Source organism: Lepus europaeus, chromosome 13 (assembly GCF_033115175.1).
Source record: "Lepus europaeus isolate LE1 chromosome 13, mLepTim1.pri, whole genome shotgun sequence".
NCBI classification, from domain to species: domain Eukaryota; kingdom Metazoa; phylum Chordata; class Mammalia; order Lagomorpha; family Leporidae; genus Lepus; species Lepus europaeus.
The window spans coordinates 20967626-20990696 of record NC_084839.1 but is presented as its reverse complement, the minus strand read 5'-3'; the positions used below and the strand labels follow the sequence as shown (position 1 = coordinate 20990696).

The 23071-nt window shown below is 39.8% G+C and overlaps 1 protein-coding gene across 2 annotated transcripts in view; it reads left to right on the top strand.

The window, feature by feature from the left end:
• ATAD2B (ATPase family AAA domain containing 2B) overlaps positions 1 to 23071 on the top strand; it is a 207040-nt gene that overhangs the window by 97251 nt on the left and 86718 nt on the right. For both annotated transcript variants that reach the window (XM_062209028.1, XM_062209027.1), the window contains exons 15-17: positions 6220 to 6310; positions 12229 to 12540; positions 15203 to 15338. In XM_062209028.1, coding sequence (XP_062065012.1) covers positions 6220 to 6310; positions 12229 to 12540; positions 15203 to 15338 — 539 coding nt within the window. The remainder of the gene's footprint in view (positions 1 to 6219; positions 6311 to 12228; positions 12541 to 15202; positions 15339 to 23071) is intronic.

Sequence of the window (23071 nt, the reverse complement as noted above, 5' to 3'; positions counted from 1 at the left end):
CCTACTTCTGCATAAGGAAGCATTACCTATCTTGTTTGTGACGTCTGACACAAACAGAAAGTTGGCAAAGCACAACTTTTAGATTCTCCCAGTACATGGGAATGTACCAAGTTTTAAGAGACACAGCCAATGTTCATTTTAGCATGAGAAAGTAATTTCCTTGATTTTCCAGTTGTCTTTTGTGTTGTCCTTGTTGAGGAGGGTCTCTGTGCTGATCACAGTCTTCACAGACAAACACAGTACACACAAATTGGGAGTTTAATAGTAAGTAAGGTTCAGAACAGCAGTGTGTGAAAAACTGTGTTATATGTTAAGTCAAATCAGATGACAGGAAGCTGACCCTTGTTTAGCATTATAGGTCGTGGCGAACCTGGTGAGAGCAGTTTCATTAGTGGTGGTATAAAAGCTTAACTGGAGTAGACTTAATTTGAAAGAAAAAGGAGGAAAGAATTGGAGGCTGTGGACATAAGTTTTTCTTTTTCTTCTTTTTAAAAAGATTTATCTGTTTGAAGGACAGAGTTACAGAGAGGGAGAAACAGAGAGAGGAACATATCTTCCATCTGCTGTTTCACTCCCTAGATAGCTGCAACGGCCAGGAACTGGGCCATCTGGATACCAGAAATCTGGAGCACAATCTGGGTCTCTCAGTTGGTGGCAGAGGCCCAAGCCCTTAGGCTGTTTTCCACTGCTTTCCCAGGCCCTTAGCGAGGAGCTAGCTGGTTCAGAAGTGGAGCAACCAGGTCCTTAACTTGCTGCACCACAATGCAAACCCCTACACAAGTTTTTTAGAATTTTGCAGCAAAGATTTGAGGTGTTAAGATTTGGGGTGGACAAGAAAAGAAGCTTTGTTGTTTAACAGCTGGGAGAAATTATTTTTGAAGTTGAATGATGTCCTTCATAGGGGAAGAGTAAATAGGATTATTGTGCAAGTGGTGAGAATAACTTTAGGTAGGAGGTGTTTAATTTGTCTGTGATAACTGGAGGAAGACAGAATATGTGGGTGCACATGCTGCTAGGTGGATAGATTTTATGTGGGAATGTGTGCAATTTTTTTTTGACTACTTCAGTTTTGTCAATGAATTAGGAAGCAAGATCACATTTATGTTGTTAATTCAAAGTGGTATCTGTCAGCCTCATATTAGGCTTGTGGCTTCAGTAATAGAATATATCATGACTTTTGCCATTGGAGCGATTAAAATATTAATAAAAGCAAGTTTTAGTTCTAATTTTTAATAATTTTGTTAACTTTATTGGCATAAAATAGTATATAGCTTCTGAATATAGTAATGCTTCTTAATTTCTTTTTTTTCCTTTGTCATCGTCATTGTTATAAATGTTATGTGCATATTATGAATCAAAAAATGAGGGGCTTGGATGTATCTTTGACTCTTAATAGAAAATACTTTCTATAAGAAAGCATTTGACTTCTTACTGTGCATGTCATATAGAGAAAAATGCATAGTGGATTTCTTTATAGAGTAGTTTATTCTTCATTCTTTGTCTTGTTTTTAATATGATAAAAGAAGAGTGATTCTGATTGGGTTATATAACAAAGGAGCATGTCACTCAGTGTTTTAAAGACCTGACAGTAACTTGCTGACATTAGATAACTTCATTTCTCCAAACCTTTAGTTGCTTAATAAATTTGCTTTTTTATAAAGTGAGGGAATAAGAATAGATTTTTTTTTGTGGCAAGTGCTTAGCCTGGCAGTTAAGATATTGGTTAAGATGCATATGTCACACATCAGAGCACCTACATTCAATTCCTGACTCTGGTTCCTGACCTCAGTTTTTAATTTCAGCTTCCTAATAATACACACCCTGAGAGACAGAGGTAATGCCTCCAGTAATTGGGTTCCTGCCACTCATGAGAGACCTGCATTGAGTTCCTGGCTTTGGCCTTGGCTGTTGTAGGCAATAGGAGAGTGAATCAGTATATGGAGTGCTCTCTCTCTTTATCTTTCTATCTGTTTCTGAAATAAATAAAAATGAAAAGAAATAGATCTTTTTGGAGATATATTCCAGCTTAAAACTTTCTGATGTGTTTTTGATTTTCTAAGAGTCTTTTAATGAGCAGTACTCATACTGCTAATGAAGTCTGTATATATATATATATTTTTTTTTTTTTTTTTTTTTGACAGGCAGAGTTAGAGAGAGAGAGAGAGACAGAGAGAAAGGTCTTTCTTCCGATGGTTCACCCCCCAAATGGTTGCTATGGCCGGCGCGCTGCGCCGATCCAAAGCCAGGAGCCAGGTACTTCCTCCTGGTCTCCCATGTGGGTGCAGGCCCAAGCACTTGGGCCATCCTCCACTGCTGCCTTCCTGGGCTACAGCAGAGAGCTGGACTGGAAGAGGAGCAACTGGGACAGAATCTGGTGCCCCAACTGGGACTAGAACCCAGAGTGCCGGCGCCGCAGGCGGAGGATTAGCCTAGTGAGCCGCGGCACTGACCAGTCTGTATATATTCTTAATGTCATCTTACATAATACATGTGCTGGCAGGATAGAACTGCTTTTGTATTTTGATTTGACATATATTTAGGATTCATTTAGTCAGATACTTCAAGTTGGAAGAAAGTTAAGTGTTATATCATTACTTTTCTTGGCAGCTCTATGCTTAGTTTAGGACGTGGAGTTGGGGATCAACATTGTAGTGCAGCATGTTAAATCATTGCCTATGACCTCAGCATCCTATGAGTGCCAGTTCAAGTCCCAGCTGTTCTGCTTCCAATCCAGCTCCCTGCTAATGTACCTGGGAAACCAGTGGAAGATGACTCAAGTGCTTGGGCCCCTGCCACTCACATGAGAGACTTGGGTTGGTGAAGCTCTTGGCTCTTAGTTTTGAGCTGGCACAGTCCTGTCCATTGTGGCCATTTGGGAGTCATCCAGTGGACAGACAGTCTCTTTCTCTCTGTGTAACTCTGACTTACAAATATATAAATAAATCTTAAAAAGAAAACAAAACTTGGATTTGAAATGGTAGCTATTTCCAGGTTTTGTTAACTTTTTGAAAGGATTTATCTTGACAACTTTGTTCTTTTTATTTTGGTGCTGTACTCCAAATTCTTCCTCCAGACAGCAAGAAATTATCATCTTGGTTATAATTTCCTTGTTTTAAAAAATTTTTTTCAGGTAGCAGGATTGAGAAAACAGGCATATTCAATTTCTTAACACAATTTTATGTATTTCTACAGTAAAGAAATTATTTTCATTTTATTTGAAATCTAGGAAGAGAAAGAAAGAGAGAGAGAGATCTTGCATCCACTGGTTCAATTCCCACATGCCAGCGACAACCAGGGCTAAGCTAGGCCAAAGCCAGGAGGCTGGAACTCAATCTGGGTCTCCCACGTGTCTGACAGGAACCTAAGTACATGAGCCATCACTTCTGCCTCTTAGGTTACACATTAACAGAAAGCTGGATAGGAAGTGGAGGAGTCACCACTAGAGCTAGGCACTCTTATATGGGATGTGGGCATCCCAAAAGGCAATTAACTGCTTCAAATGCCTGCTCCATATTCAGTTTTTAAAAGATATTTTTTGGCCGGCGCCATGGCTCAACAGGCTAATCCTCCGCCTTGGGCACCGGCACACTGGGTTCTAGTCCCGGTCGGGGCACCGATCCTGTCCTGCTTGCCCCTCTTCCAGGCCAGCTCTCTGCTGTGGCCAGGGAGTGCAGTGGAGGATGGCCCAAGTGCTTGGGCTCTGCACCCCATGGGAGACCAGGAGAAGCACCTGGCTCCTGCCATCGGATCAGTGCGGTGCGCCGGCCGCAGCGCGCCAGCCGTGGCGGCCATTGGAGGGTGAACCAACGGCAAAAGGAAGACCTTTCTCTCTGTCTCTCTCTCTCTCACTGTCCACTCTGCCTGTCAAAAAAAAAAAAAAAATTTTTTTTTAATTTCCCCCCAAAAAGGCAAATATAAAAAAGGTCAGATCTCTTTCTTGCTGGTGTTAGTATCAGCTGATTATGTATTCTTACATGTCAGTGTTTGTTTTTTTTTTAAAGATTTATTTATTTATTTATTTATTTGAAAGGTAGAGTCACACACACATACAGAGAGGGAGAGAGAGAGAGAGAGAAAGCAAGCAAGCAAGCTCTTTCATCCATTTATTCACTCCAAATGGCTGCAAAAGCCATGGCTGTGATGAAGCTAAGAGCCTCGAACTCTACCCAAGACTCCCACTGGGTAGCAGGGGCCCAAGCTCCCCTGCTTAATTAGGTGCATTAGCAGGGAGCTGGATCAGAAGCAAACCAGCCTGGATTTGCACTGGCACTCTGACGTGGGATTCTGGCATCACAAGCTGCAGCTTAACCTGTGTTAGTGTTTCATTTTTACTGTTTTGAAAAATATTTTTTTTTGTTTTTTATTTATTTTTAATATTTATTTTATTTATTTGAAAGAGTCTTCTATTTGCTGGTTCATTCCCCAAATGGCTGGTTCATTCCCCAAATGGCTGCAATGGCCGGAGCTGAGCCAATCGGAAGCCAGGAGCTTGTTATGGGTCTCCCACATAGGTACAGGGGCTCAAGGACTTGGACCATCCTCTGCTGCTTTCCCAGGCGCATTAGCAGGAAGCTGGATTGGAAGTGGAGCAACTGGGACTTGAACTGGCACCCACATGGATTCCAGAGCTGCAGGCTGGGGCTTTAAGTTGCTATGCCACAGCGCTGACCCCAGTGTTTTTTTATTTTAGAACCAAGGTGTTAAGATTTTGATTGTGGGGTGGGCATTTGGTGCAGCAGTTAAGATGCTGCTTGGGATTCCCATATCTTTTTTTTTTTTTTTTTTACAGGTTGAATTATAGACAGTGAGAGAGAGAGACAGAGAGAAAGGTCTTCCCTCCATTGGTTCACCCCCCAAATGGCCACTACAGCTAGCGCTGCACCAATCTGAAGCCAGGAGCCAGATGCCTCTTCCTGGTCTCCCATGCAGGTGCAGGTGCCCAAGCACCTGGGCCATCCTCCACTGCCCTCTCGGGCCACAGCAGAGAGCTGGACTGGAAGAGGAGCAACCAGGACCAGAACCTGGCGCCCATATGGGATTAGCCAAGTGAGCCACGGTGCTGGCCCCCGTCGTATCTTGTATTGGAGTACTTAGATTACTTAGATTTGAGTCCTGGCTTTGGCTCCCAATTCAGACTTCCTGCTGATGGCACACCCTGGGAGGCAGCAGGTCGTGTCTTGAGTAGTTGGGTTCCTGCTACCCACTTGGGAGTCCTGGACTGAATTCTAGGCTCCTGACTTTGGCCTACTCTGGTCCTGGTCATAGAGGGCATTTGGGAAGTAGACCAGCAGATGGGAGTGCTGCCTGTTTTTAAATCTCTGTCTGTCTCTCTGCCTTTCAACTGAATAAGAAGTGCTTATAAGTTGTTGATTGTACTATATAGTCAGATTTAAGATATAGAATGCTATTTTGAAAAGAAAACAAGGTAAAATTGTTTAAAATTATTTGTCATATTGCTCATTGTCATTCAAATACTTTGCACAGATGATAGACCTAGAAGTTCTGTAAAATTTAAATGTAAAGTTTGTTTGAAAGTTATACTTATTATAATACACCAGGATTTCTTGTTCATATGTTTCATATGGTAAAAATGATATGGTGGAAAACTTAGTTTTGAATTCTGGTCCTGGATGAGTTAATTATCTTGTACTTTTTTTTAAAAATTTATTTGACAAGTAGAGTTATAGACAGTGAGAGAGAGAGACAGAGAGAAAGGTCTTCCTTCTGTTGGTTCACTCCCCTAATGGCCGCCACGGCCTGCGCTGCACCGATCCAAAGCCAGGAGCTAGGTGCTTCCTCCTGGTCTCGCATGCGGGTGCAGGGCCCCAAGCACTTGGGCCATCCTCCTCTGCCCTCCCGGGCCACAGCAGAGAGCTGGACTGGAAGAGGAGCAACTGGAACTAGTACCCAGCGTCCCAACTGGGACTAGAACCCAGGGTGCAGGTGGAGGATTAGCCAAGTGAGTCACAGCGCCTGCCAATGATCTTGTACTATTAATCAAGTTTCTAACCCTCGAGGGAAAATTAATGGCCTTACTTTGGTTCAGAGATAAGATCTGTACTGCATAACTCACAGGCTGACTGAGAATCAGTCAATATGGATGTTATTCAGATATCTTTTAAAATAAACAGTTGTTTTTCTGGTGCATTCTTAGTAAAAATTTGTTCCAGCTTATACATTTGAGGTGTTGATGATATTTATCTATACTTTTCTTCTCAGGCAAGAAAACACATCTTACAGATCCATACCAGGGACTGGAATCCAAAATTGTCTGATGCTTTTTTAGGTGAATTGGCCGAAAAATGTGTTGGTGAGTACTATTAGAATTCTTGGATTGTTGTCGTTTGTTCTGTTCAGCCTCTCTTTCCCCTTATGTTTGGAATGTGAATGAGTATAGTTATGTCTTTATGTGTGCAACTGATTGTTCTGCCTTTATATTTAAAACTTATTTTATAATATTTCACTTAAAGCTTGAACGCTGCCAGTAAGTGTTTGATTAACAAATCTCAGTGGTAACATGCCTTTCATTGAGTGCTGGCTGTCCATGATAGTACTACAATATCTCCTTTTAGAAATTGTTCCCTCTCGGAAATTTTACTAGGAAAAATAGATGAAATTTGAAAGAGAAAGCTCCAGGTCAAAGTCAGGACTGTAGTCATTTACTTTTCAGATTTCACAGTGGGCTCATCATCTTCATTCCTGTGCTCTAAAAAGAAGTTGGGTGGGAGGGGTCTTCAAAGAAGAACTAAATGGAATTTGGCAATATTTTCCAAATTCTGAAGCTATCCAATTTAATATTAAGTTCTTCACAGAGTGGAAGATCTCTCTTCAGAGTGAATGAATGCTACTATCCTCAAAGGATGTGGTGAGAGAGCACTTACGTATACAGATGGTCATACATAAGAGACAGAATTCAGGGTTTTGATTCTAATTAGGTCTGAAATACAAAGTGGTACAATACTAAGGAGCTTCATATACACACAGATGTTTTTCCTTCATTCTTCTTCCCTCTTTTATCTGTTTTTCTCTCATTCTCTCATGAAAAATTATATATATATATATAATCTTTCTCCCAAATAAGTCCACTAACAGTAGTCTACTTGGGAAAACTTGAAAGTTACCAAAACCAAAAAGAACAGCTTAGCTGAAAAATCATTGTGATCCACCATCAGATAATGACAACTTAAACAGAACCTTAGTCCATTCAGTTAGCTACATCCGAATTATCCTCTTCATCCACAGGGACCTCCATCTCCGAAGCAGCATCCCTCAGCTTTTGAACCACAAAGACCTCGACATCTTCTGGTGAGGAGAAAACGTATATATCTCCAGCACTACTACAGTTTAAGCTTTGCCTGGTATAAGAAAGCATGCGCCAAACCCATTTCATGTAAATTTGGCTTGACCTTTGCAAAGCCTTGTGCTGCTTTTTGGGAGAGGGTGGTATTTGGTAAAATATCCAGTCTTTTCCCTTTTATAATTTGATCCCTTTGATTTATGATAGTATTGTACTAGAGTTCAGATCAGACTGGAAAATATTGGTAGATTTTTCTGTGAATTTGTCACAGAGCAATCTTTAAGAAAAAAAAAAAAAAACAGAAGTCTTTGAGTCATTTTGGAAATTCCCTTAGAGATAGGTATTCTGAAATTACTTACTATTATCCTATTTACCATCTGAAATTTTATACACTTTGTGTTTAATTCTTCATTCCGAATATTAGGATCTTAGTTTTGTTTTGCATTTCCAAAGGTCAGTACTTCCCACTTTTCCAAATGACCTATTTTAACTTTTAGTCACTTTTTTAAGGTTTTAAATTTTCACAACAATCTTTTACAGGACTGAAAAACGTTTCTTGTCTCCCCCTCTACCCCCACAGAGTGGAGATATGTGTACTACAGAATCTGCTTCTATACCATTTCCTTCCTGGATAGTGACATGAAAATCCATTATAACTAAATGATTTCTGGTTTTGGTTTTGACGTTTATTCCATTTAAGAAACTAGTTCACATCTTAAAAAAAAAAAATACCAAATGCAGGTCTTCAAACAGGAATGAAATAACAATAAATTTTACCTCTATTATGAACTCATCAGTTTAAGTATCCCTACCATGTTTTAACATGTACGCATTTAGATCAGTAGAATTTACACCTAACAAAAATTTGTACAGTCTTCACAAACAACTACAAAGATAGCTGACCTCTTCTTAGAGGTTATGGGTTTGGTAACTTTTATCTTGAGATTAAATCCCCAAGCACTTGAAAGAGTTTTCCATGCAAAAGCATGTGACTTTTAAGTAGTGAGAAACTTCTGAACATACATTGGTATGAAGAATACTTCGTACCAGTTATAGAGCTTATGATTAATGAAGAGTTCAACTCTATGTTCCATTTTCAATGAGAGGGCTAAAGCAATGAAAATGTAGCAGTGAAGTATCTGTCTTGTAGAGCTTGATGTTGTGCTTAAAACAAAAGATATGAAATATTATGACCTTTTTTTATTCTAACCTCTAACAACTGCATTTTCATCTTTCAGAAAATTATCTGAATAGTAGTATTCAAGAATGCTGTCTCTTTTTTATCTAGATATTTGTATCAAGCAGTGTTAAGAATTATGATGGTAGAATTGGTTTGATTATCAAAAAGATGTTTGTAATTTCTTTAACATCAACTTTTAACTCTTGAAAGTCTATAGGATATTTCAGTGTTACTAGCATGACCATATCATTTATTTTCTAAAGTCCCTTTTGACAGGAGAAAGTTATATTATTATGACAGGATAAAAAGCTTAATTAAGACAAGCATAGCATATTTAGTCACGTTTATGACGTACTTTTAATTCTGTTTTTAGAGTCCAGTGAAGGAAGTGTATTAAGTCAGTAGTTCTCAATTTTTGTCTATATCAGAATCAGTTCTTTTTTTTTTTTTTTTGACAGGCAGAGTGGACAGTGAGACAGAGACAGAGAGAAAGGTCTTCCTTTGCCGTTGGTTTACCCTCCAATGGCCGCCGAAGTAGCGTGCTGCGGCCGGCGCACCGCGCTGATCCGAAGGCAGGAGCCAGGTGCTTCTCCTGGTCTCCCATGGGGTGCAGGGCCCAAGCACTTGGGCCATCCTCCACTGCACTCCCTGGCCACAGCAGAGAGCTGGCCTGGAAGAGGGGCAACCGGGACAGGATCGGTGCCCCGACCGGGACTAGAACCCGGTGTGCCGGCGCCGCAAGGCGGAGGATTAACCTAGTGAGCCTCGGCGCCGGCCCAGAATCAGTTCTAAGGCTTTCTCAAAATACACATATATGATTTTTTTTTTGACAGGCAGAGTGGATAGGGAGAGAGAGAGACAGAGAGAAAGGTCTTCCTTTTTGCCGTTGGTTCACCCTCCAATGGCTGCTGCGGCCGGTGCATCTCGGTGATCCGAAGCCAGGAGCCAGGTGCTTCTCCTGGTCTCCCATGGGGTGCAGGGCCCAAGCACTTGGGCCATCCTCCACTGCCTTCCTGGGCCATAGCAGAGAGCTGGCCTGGAAGGAGGGCAACCGGGATAGAATCCGGCGCCCCAACTGGGACTAGAACCCGGTGTGCCGGTGCCGCAAGGTGGAGGATTAGCCTGTTAAGCCACGGTGCCGGCCACATATATGATTTAACTCACCAGAGATTCTAGTTCACTATGTTCACTGTCAGACTTGCAAATCTAAAATATAATTTTCAATTATTTATTCAGATTAATATTTAAGAATAACAAATTTAAATCACTAATTCTTACTTGTAAGCAAATGTAAAGGAGATACTTTCTTTTATGACCTATTGATTATGATAATCCATGTGAAAATTTACTTCATTAAATTGGGTCTATTATTGTTGACAAACTTTCTAGTTATGTGGAATAAATTAGGTAAAAACTAACAGTACATCACTATTATGTAATTAATGTGTTATGGCAGATGTAAATGTTATAATATTTACTATAGAAAATGCTGTTAGTTGCTATTAGTTTTTTGTTTTGCCTTAATTCTGAGGTTTTTTTTTTTTTCCCCCACTTAGGTATTTACACTTAAAATAGGACCATATAGTATGTTTATAGTATGTTTACTAATTGTATACATACTGTTAAAGAAGGAAAGAAAACAGGGTTAATATTGTTTGAAGATGGTAGTTTATCCTTTACCTCCTCTGATATGGAGGACAGAATTCGTTTGCTTTAATCAAATTCTTGTATTAATTTGTTAACTGTATAGTTTTGAGTAGGTATCCTGTACTCATTTTGTCAAACTTATTTAACAAATCTGTATGTAAAAGATAAAGATTATTTTTTCAGGTTCATTAATTGAGAAATATAAAATAAAATGAGACTAGTAATAAATCTGGTTATATTGAAAAATTATTTGAGAGGGAGATTATCATGGGATAGTGTTTGTGCTTAATTTGCTTATAGTTTTCTGAGTGACATTTTCACAGGTCAGACTGAGCTTTCCCTTACTCTGAGTAAGATTTCCTTTGTAATAACCATTTTTATTTCAGTATTTATGTGTACTCTAAGGTCACTGTGAACTATCAAAAGATAAATCTGATAATGCTGCTTGAGAAATATAAAGTGTAGTGTTCTATAACTAGTTCAAATGGTTCCCCCTACTGGCATAACTGATAAAGGTGATCAAATCGAACTTTAATTGCTTATATAAAAGTCAACAACATATAATTAGGTTGAGTTTTTCTTCCTTTTTGTGATGAAGATTGTACAGTTCATGTGTTTTTATATGTATGTATTTGTTGCTAAGATGAGTAAAATGACTTAAGAGTCCTGGGGCCATGCTCTGTTGTTGAGCTGCATGATCTGTTCAGTATGGGTATACCCTGTGTTGGTATAGCCCTTTCAATTACATTGTCAGTCATCCTAAGCTATATGGAGCATCAGTGGAGTTTTTATTTTAAACATTCTTATTTCCTTTGGAACTATCGGAGATGAATTATAATTTTAAATTCTAATATTTGGGGTAATTGGTTGTTAACTTATTAGAAGGTTACACTTAGAATTGGTATGAAAATAGTTCTGTTTTTGAAGTTTCTGCTTATTCTATATGTGTTTACAAGTTAATATTGGACAAAATAACATGTTAACATAATATAATGAGCACTAAACTAATTGAGAATATTGATGAAAAATTGAAATGAAACTTTAAGTTTTTTTAGAAGATTTATTTTATTTATTTGAATGAGAGATACAGAGAGAGGTAGAGACAGAGACAGAGAGAGAGAGAGAGAGATGTCTTCCATCAGTTGGTTCACTCCCCAAATGGCTGTAATGGGTGGAGTTGAGCTGATCTCATGCCAGGAGCCAGGAGTTTCTTCCAGGTCTCCCACTTGGGTGCAGAGGCCCAAGGACTTGGGCCATCCTCTGCTACTTTTCCAGGCACATTAGCAGGGAGCTGGAAGGGCAGTGGAGCAGCTGGAACTTGAATTGGTGCTGCAGTCTGGGACTTTAACCTGCTGTGTCACAGCACCAGTCCCCAAACTTTAATTTTTTTACAGTTGTATTTACTTGAAAGACAGAGTTAGAGAGAGAGTTAGAGAGAGAGAGAGAGAGAGAGAGAGAGAGAGAGAAGAGAGAGAGTTAGAGAGAGAGAGAGAAAGAGAGAGAGAGAGAAAACTTCCATCTACTGGTTCACTCTCCAAATGGCTGCAATGGCCAGAGCTATGTCAGGCTGAAGTGAGGAACCAGGAACTCTATCTGGGTCTTCTATGTGGGTGCCAGGGGACTTAGAACTTGGGCCATTTTCTGCTGCTCTTCCAGGCACATTAGCAGGGAGCTGGATCAGAAGTGGAGCAGCTGGGACTTCAGCTGGTGCCCATATGGGATGCTAGCACTGCAGGCAGTGGCTTGACCCCACTTTATCACAATGCCAGCCCCAGACCTTTCCTAAAAAACTTGTACCTTGTAATCAGTGATTTTCATGTGCAGTTTATGTTTTGTTTTGTTTTAATATCATCAGTTTATTTTTGTTAAGTTAAAATATTGAAATATTTTAGTCTTATTAAGTTTTTAACCCTTATTTTAATAAAATAAGTTTTTAGCCCTATTAAAAATTGGTCAGTTCTTGTTTTGCTAATAAAATTGCATGTAATTACTGATTTGGTATTTATTGTTTTAGATAAAGATGTATGGATTTACAAAGCACTGTTGGTACGTGTACGTGGAAGAATGAACTGAGCCTTGTTATTCTCTTCCTTTTGTGTATTAGGCTACTGTGGAGCTGACATCAAGGCCCTGTGCACTGAAGCTGCTCTGATTGCCCTCCGGAGGCGTTACCCACAGATCTACGCCAGCAGCCATAAACTGCAACTGGATGTGTCCTCCATTGTGCTCAGCGCCCAAGACTTCTACCATGCAATGCAGAATATTGTGCCTGCTTCCCAACGTGCTGTGATGTCTTCAGGACATGCCCTGTCCCCCATAATAAGGCCCCTGCTAGAAAGAAGCTTCAACAACATCCTAGCAGTCTTGCAAAAAGTGTTTCCTCATGCTGAAATTAGCCAGAGTGACAAAAAGGAAGGTACTATAAACTACTTTTTTGTATTGTTAAACTGAAACAAATACAGGCATGGATAAGTAGAGTTTTCTCATAAGATTATGTGTCACTCTTTTCTGTTTGCTATGAATATATAAAGTGTATTTATTTCTATCACTATTGTATGGTCTAGGCCTGGCATGTGTTGGTTGCCTAGTGAATGTTTGTAAAATGAATGAATGAATGTTTACTTGAGACATTCTGATCTTCTTAATATAGGAGTATTATTATCTTTAGAAAGTTGACTATAATCATAATGGCTTACATTTATTTTTTATAAATCCCTTATATAAATTGTAATTTATTAATGCTCATAATTGAGTTAGGTGCTCTCATTATATAGAGGAGAAAATTTGGGGACTTAGGATGATAATTTCCCTTATTTGCAATCACTCAGTAAGTTCTGGGGCCTGCTCAAATGCAGGGAGCCCATACTCTTAACATACATTTTGCTGCCTTTCTGGATTCAACTCATCAAATAAATTTTGTTGTTACTGATGGAGCACTCTGTACTATGCTGTGCTGATTGGAATATAAACTATTGATAAGCGAGTAAATTAGAACCAGGTTGTGTATGGTCTTGAATTCTATCAAGCCTCAAGATTGTAGTTTGGATTTAAAATTAAAAACAGAAACAGAAAGCTACCTTTAAAAGCATCATTCATTTTCAGCAAAAAATAAAAAATTTAGGGATGGGCATCATTAGATAGGTGTTGCTGTCATTATAAATATATTTCTCAGAAACTTTCCTTTTTTAAGGATAGACTTGTATGAAATACCACATAGAGGGGGCTGGCGCTGTGGCTCACTTGGTTAATCCTATGCCTGCAGCGCCGGCATCCCATATGCGTGCCGGATTCTAGTCCCGGTTGCTCCTCTTCCAGTCCAGCTCTCTGCTGTGACCTGGGAGGGCAGTGGAGGATGGCCCAAGTGCTTGGGCCCTGCACCCGCATGGGAGACCAGGAAGAAGCACCTGGCTCCTGGCTTTGGATCGGCGCAGTGCTGGCTGAAGCGGCCATTTGGAGGGTGAACCAACGGAAGGAAGATCTTTCTGTCTCTCTCACTGTCTATAACTCTACCTGTCAAATAAAAAAAAAAAAGAAAGAAAAAGAAATACCACATAGAGGGGTGGGTGTTGTGATGTAATGGGTTAGGCTGAGACTTGGGACACCTACATCCCATTTCAGAGGCTGCTTTGCTTCAGATCCAGCTCCTGTTCCTCTTCTTCGGATCCAGCTCTTTGCTAGTATGTCTGGGAAGGCAGCAGATGCTGGCTCAAATATTTGGGTTCCTCTCACCTACATGAGTGACCCAGATGGCACTGTTGGCTCTTAGGTTCATCCTGGTCCCACCCTGATTGTTATAGGCATTTGAGGAATGAATTAGTGGATGGAAGATCTCTCTCCCTCTGTCTCTCTGTCACTCTACCTTTCAAATAAATATTTCTTCTCAGGCCATCACTTGCTGTTGCACGGTGAGTGCATTACCAGGAAACTGGAGCCAGAAGCGGAGCCATTGTGTTTGACTTAAAAGATGAGGGTCAATTTGTTCCTTGTTGGTTTTCTATGAACCAACTTAGATTCATCTACCCTATTAATTAAATCAAATGTGAAATGGATTGGTTTGGGTTAAAATTACTTCCAGAGTTTCTTAGTTAAGTAGGTAAGATTTTATGAGTGTGGCATTTCTTTTCCAGACTTGTTTGAGTCAATGAAGTCTCCCAAATTATATACATGACACTTTCAATAGATAGTTTTTTTTTTTTAAAGATTTATTGTATTTATTTGAAAGAGTTAGAGAGAGAGAGAGAAAGAAAGGTCTTCCATCTGCTGGTTTACACCCCAGCCAGCCACAATGGCCAGAGCTGAGCTGATGTAAAATCAGGAGCCAGGAGCTTCTTCTAGGTCTCCCACACAGGTGCAGGAGCCAAAGCAAAATGGGCCATCCATCACTGCTTTCCCATGCTATGGCAGAGAGCTGGATTGGAAAAGGAGCAACCAGGACTCAAAACTGGCGCCCATATGGGATGCCGGCACTGTAGGCTGGGGCTTTAACATGCTGCACCACAGCGCCTTCCCCCAATTGATAGTTCTTGAAGGTGAAAGAATTATCTGGCCAGTGTTGTGGCATAGTGGGTAAACTGCCTGTGACGCTGGTATACCACATGGGGTGCTGGTTCGTGTCTTGGCTGTTCTGCTTCCAATCCAGCTTCCTCCTAATGGCCTGAGAAAGCAGCAGAAGGTGTTTGGGCCCCTGCTATCCATATAGGAGACCTGGTTGAAGTTCCTGATTCCTAGCTTCAGTCTGGCCCAGAGCTGCCCTTTGCTGCCATCTGGAGAGTGAATTAGCTGATGGAAGATCTCTCTCTGCTTCTCCTTCTTTGTCTATTACTCAGACTTTCAAAATAGATGCATAAAATATCTTAAAAATAAAGGTAAAAGAATTATTCCATTTATAGATTATTCAAAATGCTGTAGTTTGTCAATTTGCCTGATCAATCTGTATTATTTGTTAGTTGACTACTTAATTAATGTCATCTGATTTTTCACCCAATTTTCCTTAGCTATGGTAGGACACCAGTATTAAATTACTTTGTAAACCTCGTAACCTTTTTGTTGTATGTCTATGTGTGTTTTTATTTTAACAGATATAGAAACTCTAATTTTAGATGATAGTGAAGATGAGAATGCTTTATCAATTTTTGAGACTAGTTGTCACTCAGGATCACCAAAGAAACAGGCATCTGCTGCTGCTATACATAAATCCTACCTTCATTTTACAATGTAAGTAATTTATATTTAATTTCTTTGAATTTAGATAGATGTTTTGCTACTTTACAGGTAGAGTTATAGTAAATTTTTACTTATAACTGTAACATTTAGGCCTTTACTTTTCTGTTGTTCAAACATAGTTCTGGAAATATTTTACTAATGTACCTTTTTTGGGTAGAAATACTTAGTTTACTGGTCAACTACTTAGATTTTTTTATTCCCTCCTGTTAGGAGAATCTTATCTGCTAGGTTTTTTTTGTAATATTTTGTGTTTTGTGGTGGAGATGGGGAAGGGATTGCCCTTAGGAAGTTGACCCATGAGCTTCAACTTTATTTTTTATTTGAATTAAAATGGATAGAAATGAAATACCATGAACTAGAGTACATTAATTTGTAATAAGTTTCAGATAATAATTTAGGGACTCTAATACTGCTAAATAGATTTTGGATTAGAAATTGCTCAATAATTAAACAAGTAACTTTTTTGATTCTCTAAAATCTTATTAGTTCATGCTTTTGTTATTTGGATTTTATGGATTTTCTATTTACATTTACCTTTTTACTGTCTATATTTAAGCAGCTTTGACTGGGCACTATAATGGATAAACACTTTCAGTGCAAATGTGACTTAAAGAGATCAAATAGTTTTCAAATATTAACAGCATTATTACTTGCATTTACATAATTAGCACCATAGTTCAAGGACCATAAAGCTCCAGTCAGGTATGTCTAATAGCACTTCTATTAGAAGAGGCTGGATTGTGTGTAATTTTAAGTAATTTTAGAGATTTTGAACAAATTTAAGTCTTCAACTTGAAGTTCCCACATGTAGATTTTAGTGAAATGTTGATTTGATTATTTGATTATTGCAAATTAATTTCTTGTTTTGCATTTTTTAAAATGAGGCTAGATTACTTACATCTGCTCCTTCCTGTCCACACTCCCCCCACCACCATGCATTCTTTTACAGCAAGCTCTTCTGTTAGAATGTTTTTTCTTCTCTGAATCTTTTTCTTTATGCTCTCAGGAAAGTTTTCATAATCTATTCCAGCATTTTATGGATCTATTTTTATTGATAGTTATGGAACAGCCAAATTTCCTTTTGTGTGGGTATGTGTGTAGGTATGTGTGTGGTGTTTGTTTTGATAATTTTTGGTTATTTGGATGTGAATTGTGTTAGAAACTACTAACAAAATGGATGCAACTGGAGATCATTATGCTTAATGAAATAAGCCAGACCCCAAAAGACAAATATTATGTTTTTTGATTTGTGGTAGCTAATATATAGAATGCAAAAATTTATATAGATATATATATATGAATAAAATTGACATCTTAAGATTTGATTATTGTTTATAACCCTTATCTATACTCTTGTAGAGCAATGGTCTTTATACTTTGTAATTGTTGAATTCTTTATTTAGTGAAAGATTATACATGTGACTATTAAGTACGTTGAAAGTATATTATGGCAAAAAATAAAAGAAAAAAGGAAGGAGGAGGATGGGAGGGAGGATGGGAAGTACCATTATGGACTTAAAATTTGTATATATGAAATGCATGAAATCTGTTCTCTTTATATAAATAAAAATTTTTTTAAAATTCTCAAAAGACATATGTTGGGGCTGGTGTTGTGAAACAGTAGGTTAAGCCATTGCCTGCTATGCCAGGTTGGCTTCCCAGCTGCTCCCCTTCCCATCCGGCTGCCTGCTAATGCTTCTGGAAAAGCAGTGGAAAATGGCCTCAGTGTTTGGGCCCCTGCTACCCACCTGAGAGACTTAAATGAAGTTCCTAGCTCCTGGTTTCGCCTGGACCCAGCACAGGCTGTTGTGGCCATTTGTGGAGTGAACCAGCAGGTGGAAGATCTCTCTCTCCCTTCCTCTCTCTCTCTCTAACACTGCTTTCAAATAAATAAATAAGTAAATATTTTAAAAAATATTTTCCAGTTTTATGAGTTAGGTGTATTTTCCATAATGGTTTATAGACATAGATTTTGATATTAGAAACCTATGAAGGTTTTTCATTTTTATTTTTTAAATTTTATTTTAAAAGTCATTTGTTTATTTTTATTTTATTTGAAAGACAGAAAGATCTTCTAGCCATTGGGTCACTTCCCAAATACCCACAATAGTCAGGGCCTGGTCAGGCTGAAACCAGCAGCCTGGAACTCCATCCTGATCTGCCATGTGGGTTATCAGGACCCAAGCACTTGAGCTTTCACTTGTCACCTCCCAGAGTTTTTTTGTTTTTTGTTTTTTTTTGGCAGGCAGAGTGGACAGTGACAGAGAGAGACAGAGAGAAAGGTCTTCCTTTTTGCTGTTGGTTCACCCTCCAATGGCCGCTGCGGCCGGCACATCGCGCTGATCTGAGGCCAGGAGCCAGGAGTTTCTCCTGGTCTCTCACGCAGGTGCAGGGCCCAAGCACCTGGGCCATCCTCCACTGCCTTCCCGGGCCATAGCAGAGAGCTGGCCTGGAAGAGGGGCAACCGAGACAGAATCTGGTGCCCCAACTGGGACTAGAACCCGGTGTGCCGGCGCCGCAAGGCAGAGGATTAGCCTGTTAAGCCACGGTGCCGGCCTCCTCCCAGAGTTTTAGCAGGAAGCTGGATTAGAAGTGGAGTAGTGGGCACTCAAACCAGGCATTCTAATATAGGATACAGATGTCCCAAGAGGCCTTTTAACCATTGTGCTCTGTTTGACTTTTTTTTTTTTTTTCATTGTATTCAACTTTAAGAACATCCCTTGCCTCTGATTTAATGTGTACCAAAAAGTATGGCTCATTTTGTTTGCTTTGGGTGTTTCTGAAAGAATTGGTTTATTTTTAAGTTTGTTATATAAGCCTTTCTTTTTTCTTTTTTTTCCCCAAAGAAACCTTTTATTTAATGAGTATCAATTTCATAAGTACAACTTTAGGAATATAGTGATTCTTCCCACCATACCCATCCTCTTACCCCCACTTCCACTCAACCTCCTCCTCCCTCTCGAATTTCCAGTCCCATTCTCCATTAAGATTCATTTTCAATTTATACACAGAAGACCAACACTATACTAAGTAAAGATTTCAGCAATTTGCGCGCACACACACACACTATAAAAAACTGTTTGAAAACAAGTTTTACAGTTAATTCTCAGTATAACTCATTGAGATTGAGGCCAGAGATCCTGCATGGGAAGTAAGTGCACAGTGACTCCTGTTTTTTTTTTTTTTTTTTTTTTTTTTAAGATTTATTTAATTATTTGAAAATCAGAGTTACACAGAGAAAGAAGGAGAGGCAGAGAGAGAGAGAGAGGGGTCTTCCATCTGCTGGTTCACTCCCCAATTGGCCTCAATAGCTGGAGCTGTGCTGTTCCGAAGCCGGGAACCTGGAGCTTCTTCCAGGTCTCCCATATAGGTGCAGGGGCACAAGGATTTGGGCCATCGCCATCTTCTACTGCTTTCCTAGGCCATCACAAGGAGCTGGATCGGAAGTGGAGCAGCCAGGACTCAAACTAGCACCCATATGGGATGCCGGCACTGCAAACTGTGGTTTTACCTGCTGTGCCACAGCACCGGCCCCTCCTGTTGTTAATTTAACAATTAACACTCTTATGGATGACATCAGTGATCACCTGAGACTCTTGACATGAGCTACCAAGCCTATGGAAGCCTTTTGAGTCCACAGTCTCCATCAGTATGTAGACAAGGCCATAAGCAAAGTGTAAATTCTCTCTTCCCTTCAGAGAAAAGTACATCCTTCTTTGATGTCCTCTTCTTTATACTAGGGTCTCACTCACAGAGATCCTTCATATGTAGGACATTTTTTTTTTTTTTTTTTTTTTTTTTGCCACAGTGTCTTGGTTTTGCATGCCTGAAATGCTCTCATGGGCTTTTCAGCCAGACCAGAATGCCTTAATGGCTGATTCTGAGATCAGAGTGCTATTTAGAGCGATTGTCATTCCATGAGTCTACTGTGTGGAGTGCTTCCCATATTGGAGCATTTTCTCCCTTTTAATTCTATTATTACCAGACACTTGATCTTATTTATATGATCCCTTTAACACTGAATCCTATCTATATGGTCAGTTTAACACTTAATATGGTCATTTTAACATATAATATAATACTATTACCATCCAGCTTAATGGGATTTGGAGTCTTATGGCAAGTTTTTAGCTGTATCCTTAGACGGGTATCTGTAGGAATGTATGTAGAACTATACAGCTTTACAGTTACAGACTTCCTCCTCCCTCTCTTATTCCCACTCTTGTTTTTTACTGGGATCTTTTTTCAGTTGACTTTATACAAATATGATTAATTCTATTTTAACCCGTTGAGCCAGGGCGTTAACCCGCTGCGCCACAGTGCCAGCCCCTAATTCTATGTTAAGTAAAGAGTTCAACCAGTGGTATTAAGAAGAAGAAGAAAAAAAACTTCCTCAACAATCAAGACAAAGGGCTGTTCAAGTCACTGCTTCTAAAAGAATCAGTTTCACTTCTACAGGTTTCCCTTTAGGTGCTCTGTTAATAATCACAGATCAGGGAGAACATATTGTACTTGTCCCTTTGGGACTGGCTTATTTCACTAAGTGTGATGGTATGATGTTTTCCAGATTCATCCATTTTGTTGCAAATGACTGGGTTTCTTTTTCTTTTCTTACTGCTGTGTAGTAGGTCATAGAGTGCATATCCCATAATTTCTTTATCTGTTTTTCAGTTGATGGCCATTTAGTTTGATTCCATGTTTTAGATACTGTGAATTGAGCTGCAATAAAACATGGGGGTGCAGATAACTCTTTTATTTGATAAACCTTTCTAAATCATTGATTTGAATTGAGCAGCTATATTTTTGAAGATTTTTTTGAAGTTTCAAAAATACTCATTTATTTATATTTTTGTTTCACTCTCCAATTCATCTAATTTTAATTTGTGTATTATATGTCAGGCAATATTCTAGATCCTGCAAACATAGTAAGGTTTAAGATAGTTCTTATTTTGGAGAAGTTGTCATTATTTGGGCTGGCTGACATTTCAGACGTGTCCAGCCTAAAGTGACATGAACGTTGAACAAATTCTGTTGGGAAGGCTTCATACAGGAAATAATGATATTCATTGTCCTTTTGAGTGTAAAGGGATGGGAGTTAGCATCTAAGTGCTTATTCCAAACTAGACATGTGCTAGGTTTATAATCATCAGGGCTTCATATACAGGAATATGCATGGGCCTCTTAAGCATTTATTTACACTGTCATTTTTTAGATGAGGGAATTGAAGCACAAAAGAGTTTAATTATGAATGATCATGCTGCTTGCATGTGCCAAAGCCAGTCTCCAGCTGTTTCCTGGGATCATATTTTTCCACATTATTTTTTGAGCATAGTAGTTAGACAGGGAATATTATTGCTTCTTGGGGTAAGCTGAGTAGAATGATTTTTCACACTCTCCAAGAAGCAAACTCCTTAGAATAATGAACTTTAGTAAGGGCTACACATTGTGAGGGTCTTTGTGTTGTTATTTATGGTATTTTTGTTTTGTTTTGTTTTGTTTTACAGTCAGAGTGGACAGTGAGAGAGAGAGAGAGACAGAGAGAAAGGTCTTCCTTTGTTGTTGGTTCACCCTCCAATGGCCGGCATGGCCGGCACGCTGTGGCCGGTGCACTGTGCTGATCCGAAGGCAGGAGCCAGGTGCTTCTCCTGGTCTCCCATGCGGGTACAGGGCCCAAGCACTTGGGTCATCCTCCACTGCACTCCCGGGCCACAGCAGAGAACTGGCCTGGAAGAGGGGCAACCGGGACAGAATCCGGCGCCCCGACCGGGACTAGAACCCGGGGTGCCGGTGCCACAAGGTGGAGGATTAGCCTATTGAGCCGTGGTGCTGGCCCTGTTATTTATGTTTGAGCAACATGTGTTAGTGTGCTAGATCAGTGTGGAGAAAGTACTAGGCATCAAGAAAGCCTGATGATAGTGCTTGCTTGCAGTCACACTGGCCTAGGCTGTTATAGCTGCTGGGATTCTGGGAATAGTCTGCTTATTGAAATGTTGAAACCATTTTTGTATATTTTTTTTTAGATTTAAGATAAAGTAGAAATCAAGATAATTAAGGTCTACCAATCTGGTAGAGAAACTTTATGATTACGATGTTTTCTTTTTTGCTTTATCTTACCATAAGGGGATTAGAAACACAGCTTTATGAGGTTTTTCCCAAATGAAAGCAGCTTTGTTTTTTTGTGATAAGAAAGATGATATACTCTGTAGAAAATTCAAGTAATAAAGAAGAAAGTAAAAATTAAAGCTTAAGGTAATATTTGTTAAAGCTTTGGTGAGTGGGGCCGGTGCTGTGACACCAGCATTCCATGTGGGCGCTGGTTCTAGTCCCGGCTGCTCCTCTTCTGATCCAGCTCTCGGCTATGGCCTGGAAAGGCAGTGGAAGATGGCCCAAGTCCTTGGGCCCCTGCACCCATGTGGGAGGCTCAGGAGAAGCTTCTGGCTGCTGTCTACGGATCAGTGCAGCTCCAGCCATTGCAGCCAACTGGGGAGTGAACCAGCAGATGGAAGAGCTCTCTCTGCCTCTGCCTCTTTCTGTGACTCCATCTTTCAAATAAATAAAATAAATTAAAAAAAAAAAAGATTTTGGTGACCACACTTCCATGTTTTCTCTATATGTATAAATAGACAAGCACATTATTTTATGGAGATTATATCCTCCTATAAAGTGTTAATGTAACTTTTTTTTTCTGTGTTGGGAATGTTTTTCCTATCAGTCTATATTTAATATCATTCTTTTAAGATAGCTGCATTGTAAGGGGCCGGCGCTGTGGCTCACTAGGTTAATCCTCTGCCTGTGGCGCTGGCATCCCATATGGGTGCTTGGTTCTAGTCCCAGTTGCCCCTCTTCCAGTCCAGCTCTCTGCTGTGGCCCAGGAGGGCAGTGGAGGATGGCCCAAGTGCTTGGGGCCCTGCACCTGCATGGGAGACCAGGAAGAAGCACCTGGCTCCTGGCTTCGGATCGGTGTAGCGCGCTGGCCGTGGTGGCCATTTGGGGAGTGAACCAACGGAAGGAAAACCTTTCTCTCTGTCTCTGTCTCTCTGTCTCTCTCTCTCACAGTCTATAACTCTACCTGTCAAATTAAAAAAAAAATAGCTGCATTATATCTTATTTTTTTGATATTCCATAAATTTTTTTTTTTTGACAGGCAGAGTGGACAGTGAGAGAGAGAGATAGAGAGAAAGGTCTTTTCCATAATTTATAGACCCTTATTGATAACATTTGAAGTTTTCAGTTTACTCTTTTATAAACAGTGCTGTGATAAACATCTTTCTAACTCTACATCTTTACATTATTATCTGATTTTGAGCTTTATGGTAAATTTTAAGAACTACAATTGCTGTGTCAAGAGGTATATGCATTTATTTGCTTATTTTTAAATTTAAAAAAATTTTAAAGATTTATTTATTTATTCAAAGTTACAAAGAGGCAGAGGCAGAGATTGAGAGAGAGATCTTCCATCCGCTGGTTCACTCCCCAGATGACCACAACAGCTGGAGCTACACTGATCTGAAGCCAGGAGCCAGGAACTTTTTCCAGGTCTCCCCATGGGTGTAGGTGCCCAAGCACTTGGGCCATCTTCCACTGCTTTCCCAGGCCATAGTAGAGAGGTAGATCGGACGTGGAGCAGTCGGGACTTGAGCTGGTGCTCATCTGGGATGCCGGCACTGCATTGCAGTGGCTTTACCTGCTACACCACAGCGCCAGCCCCCCCAAAAATGTTTTTT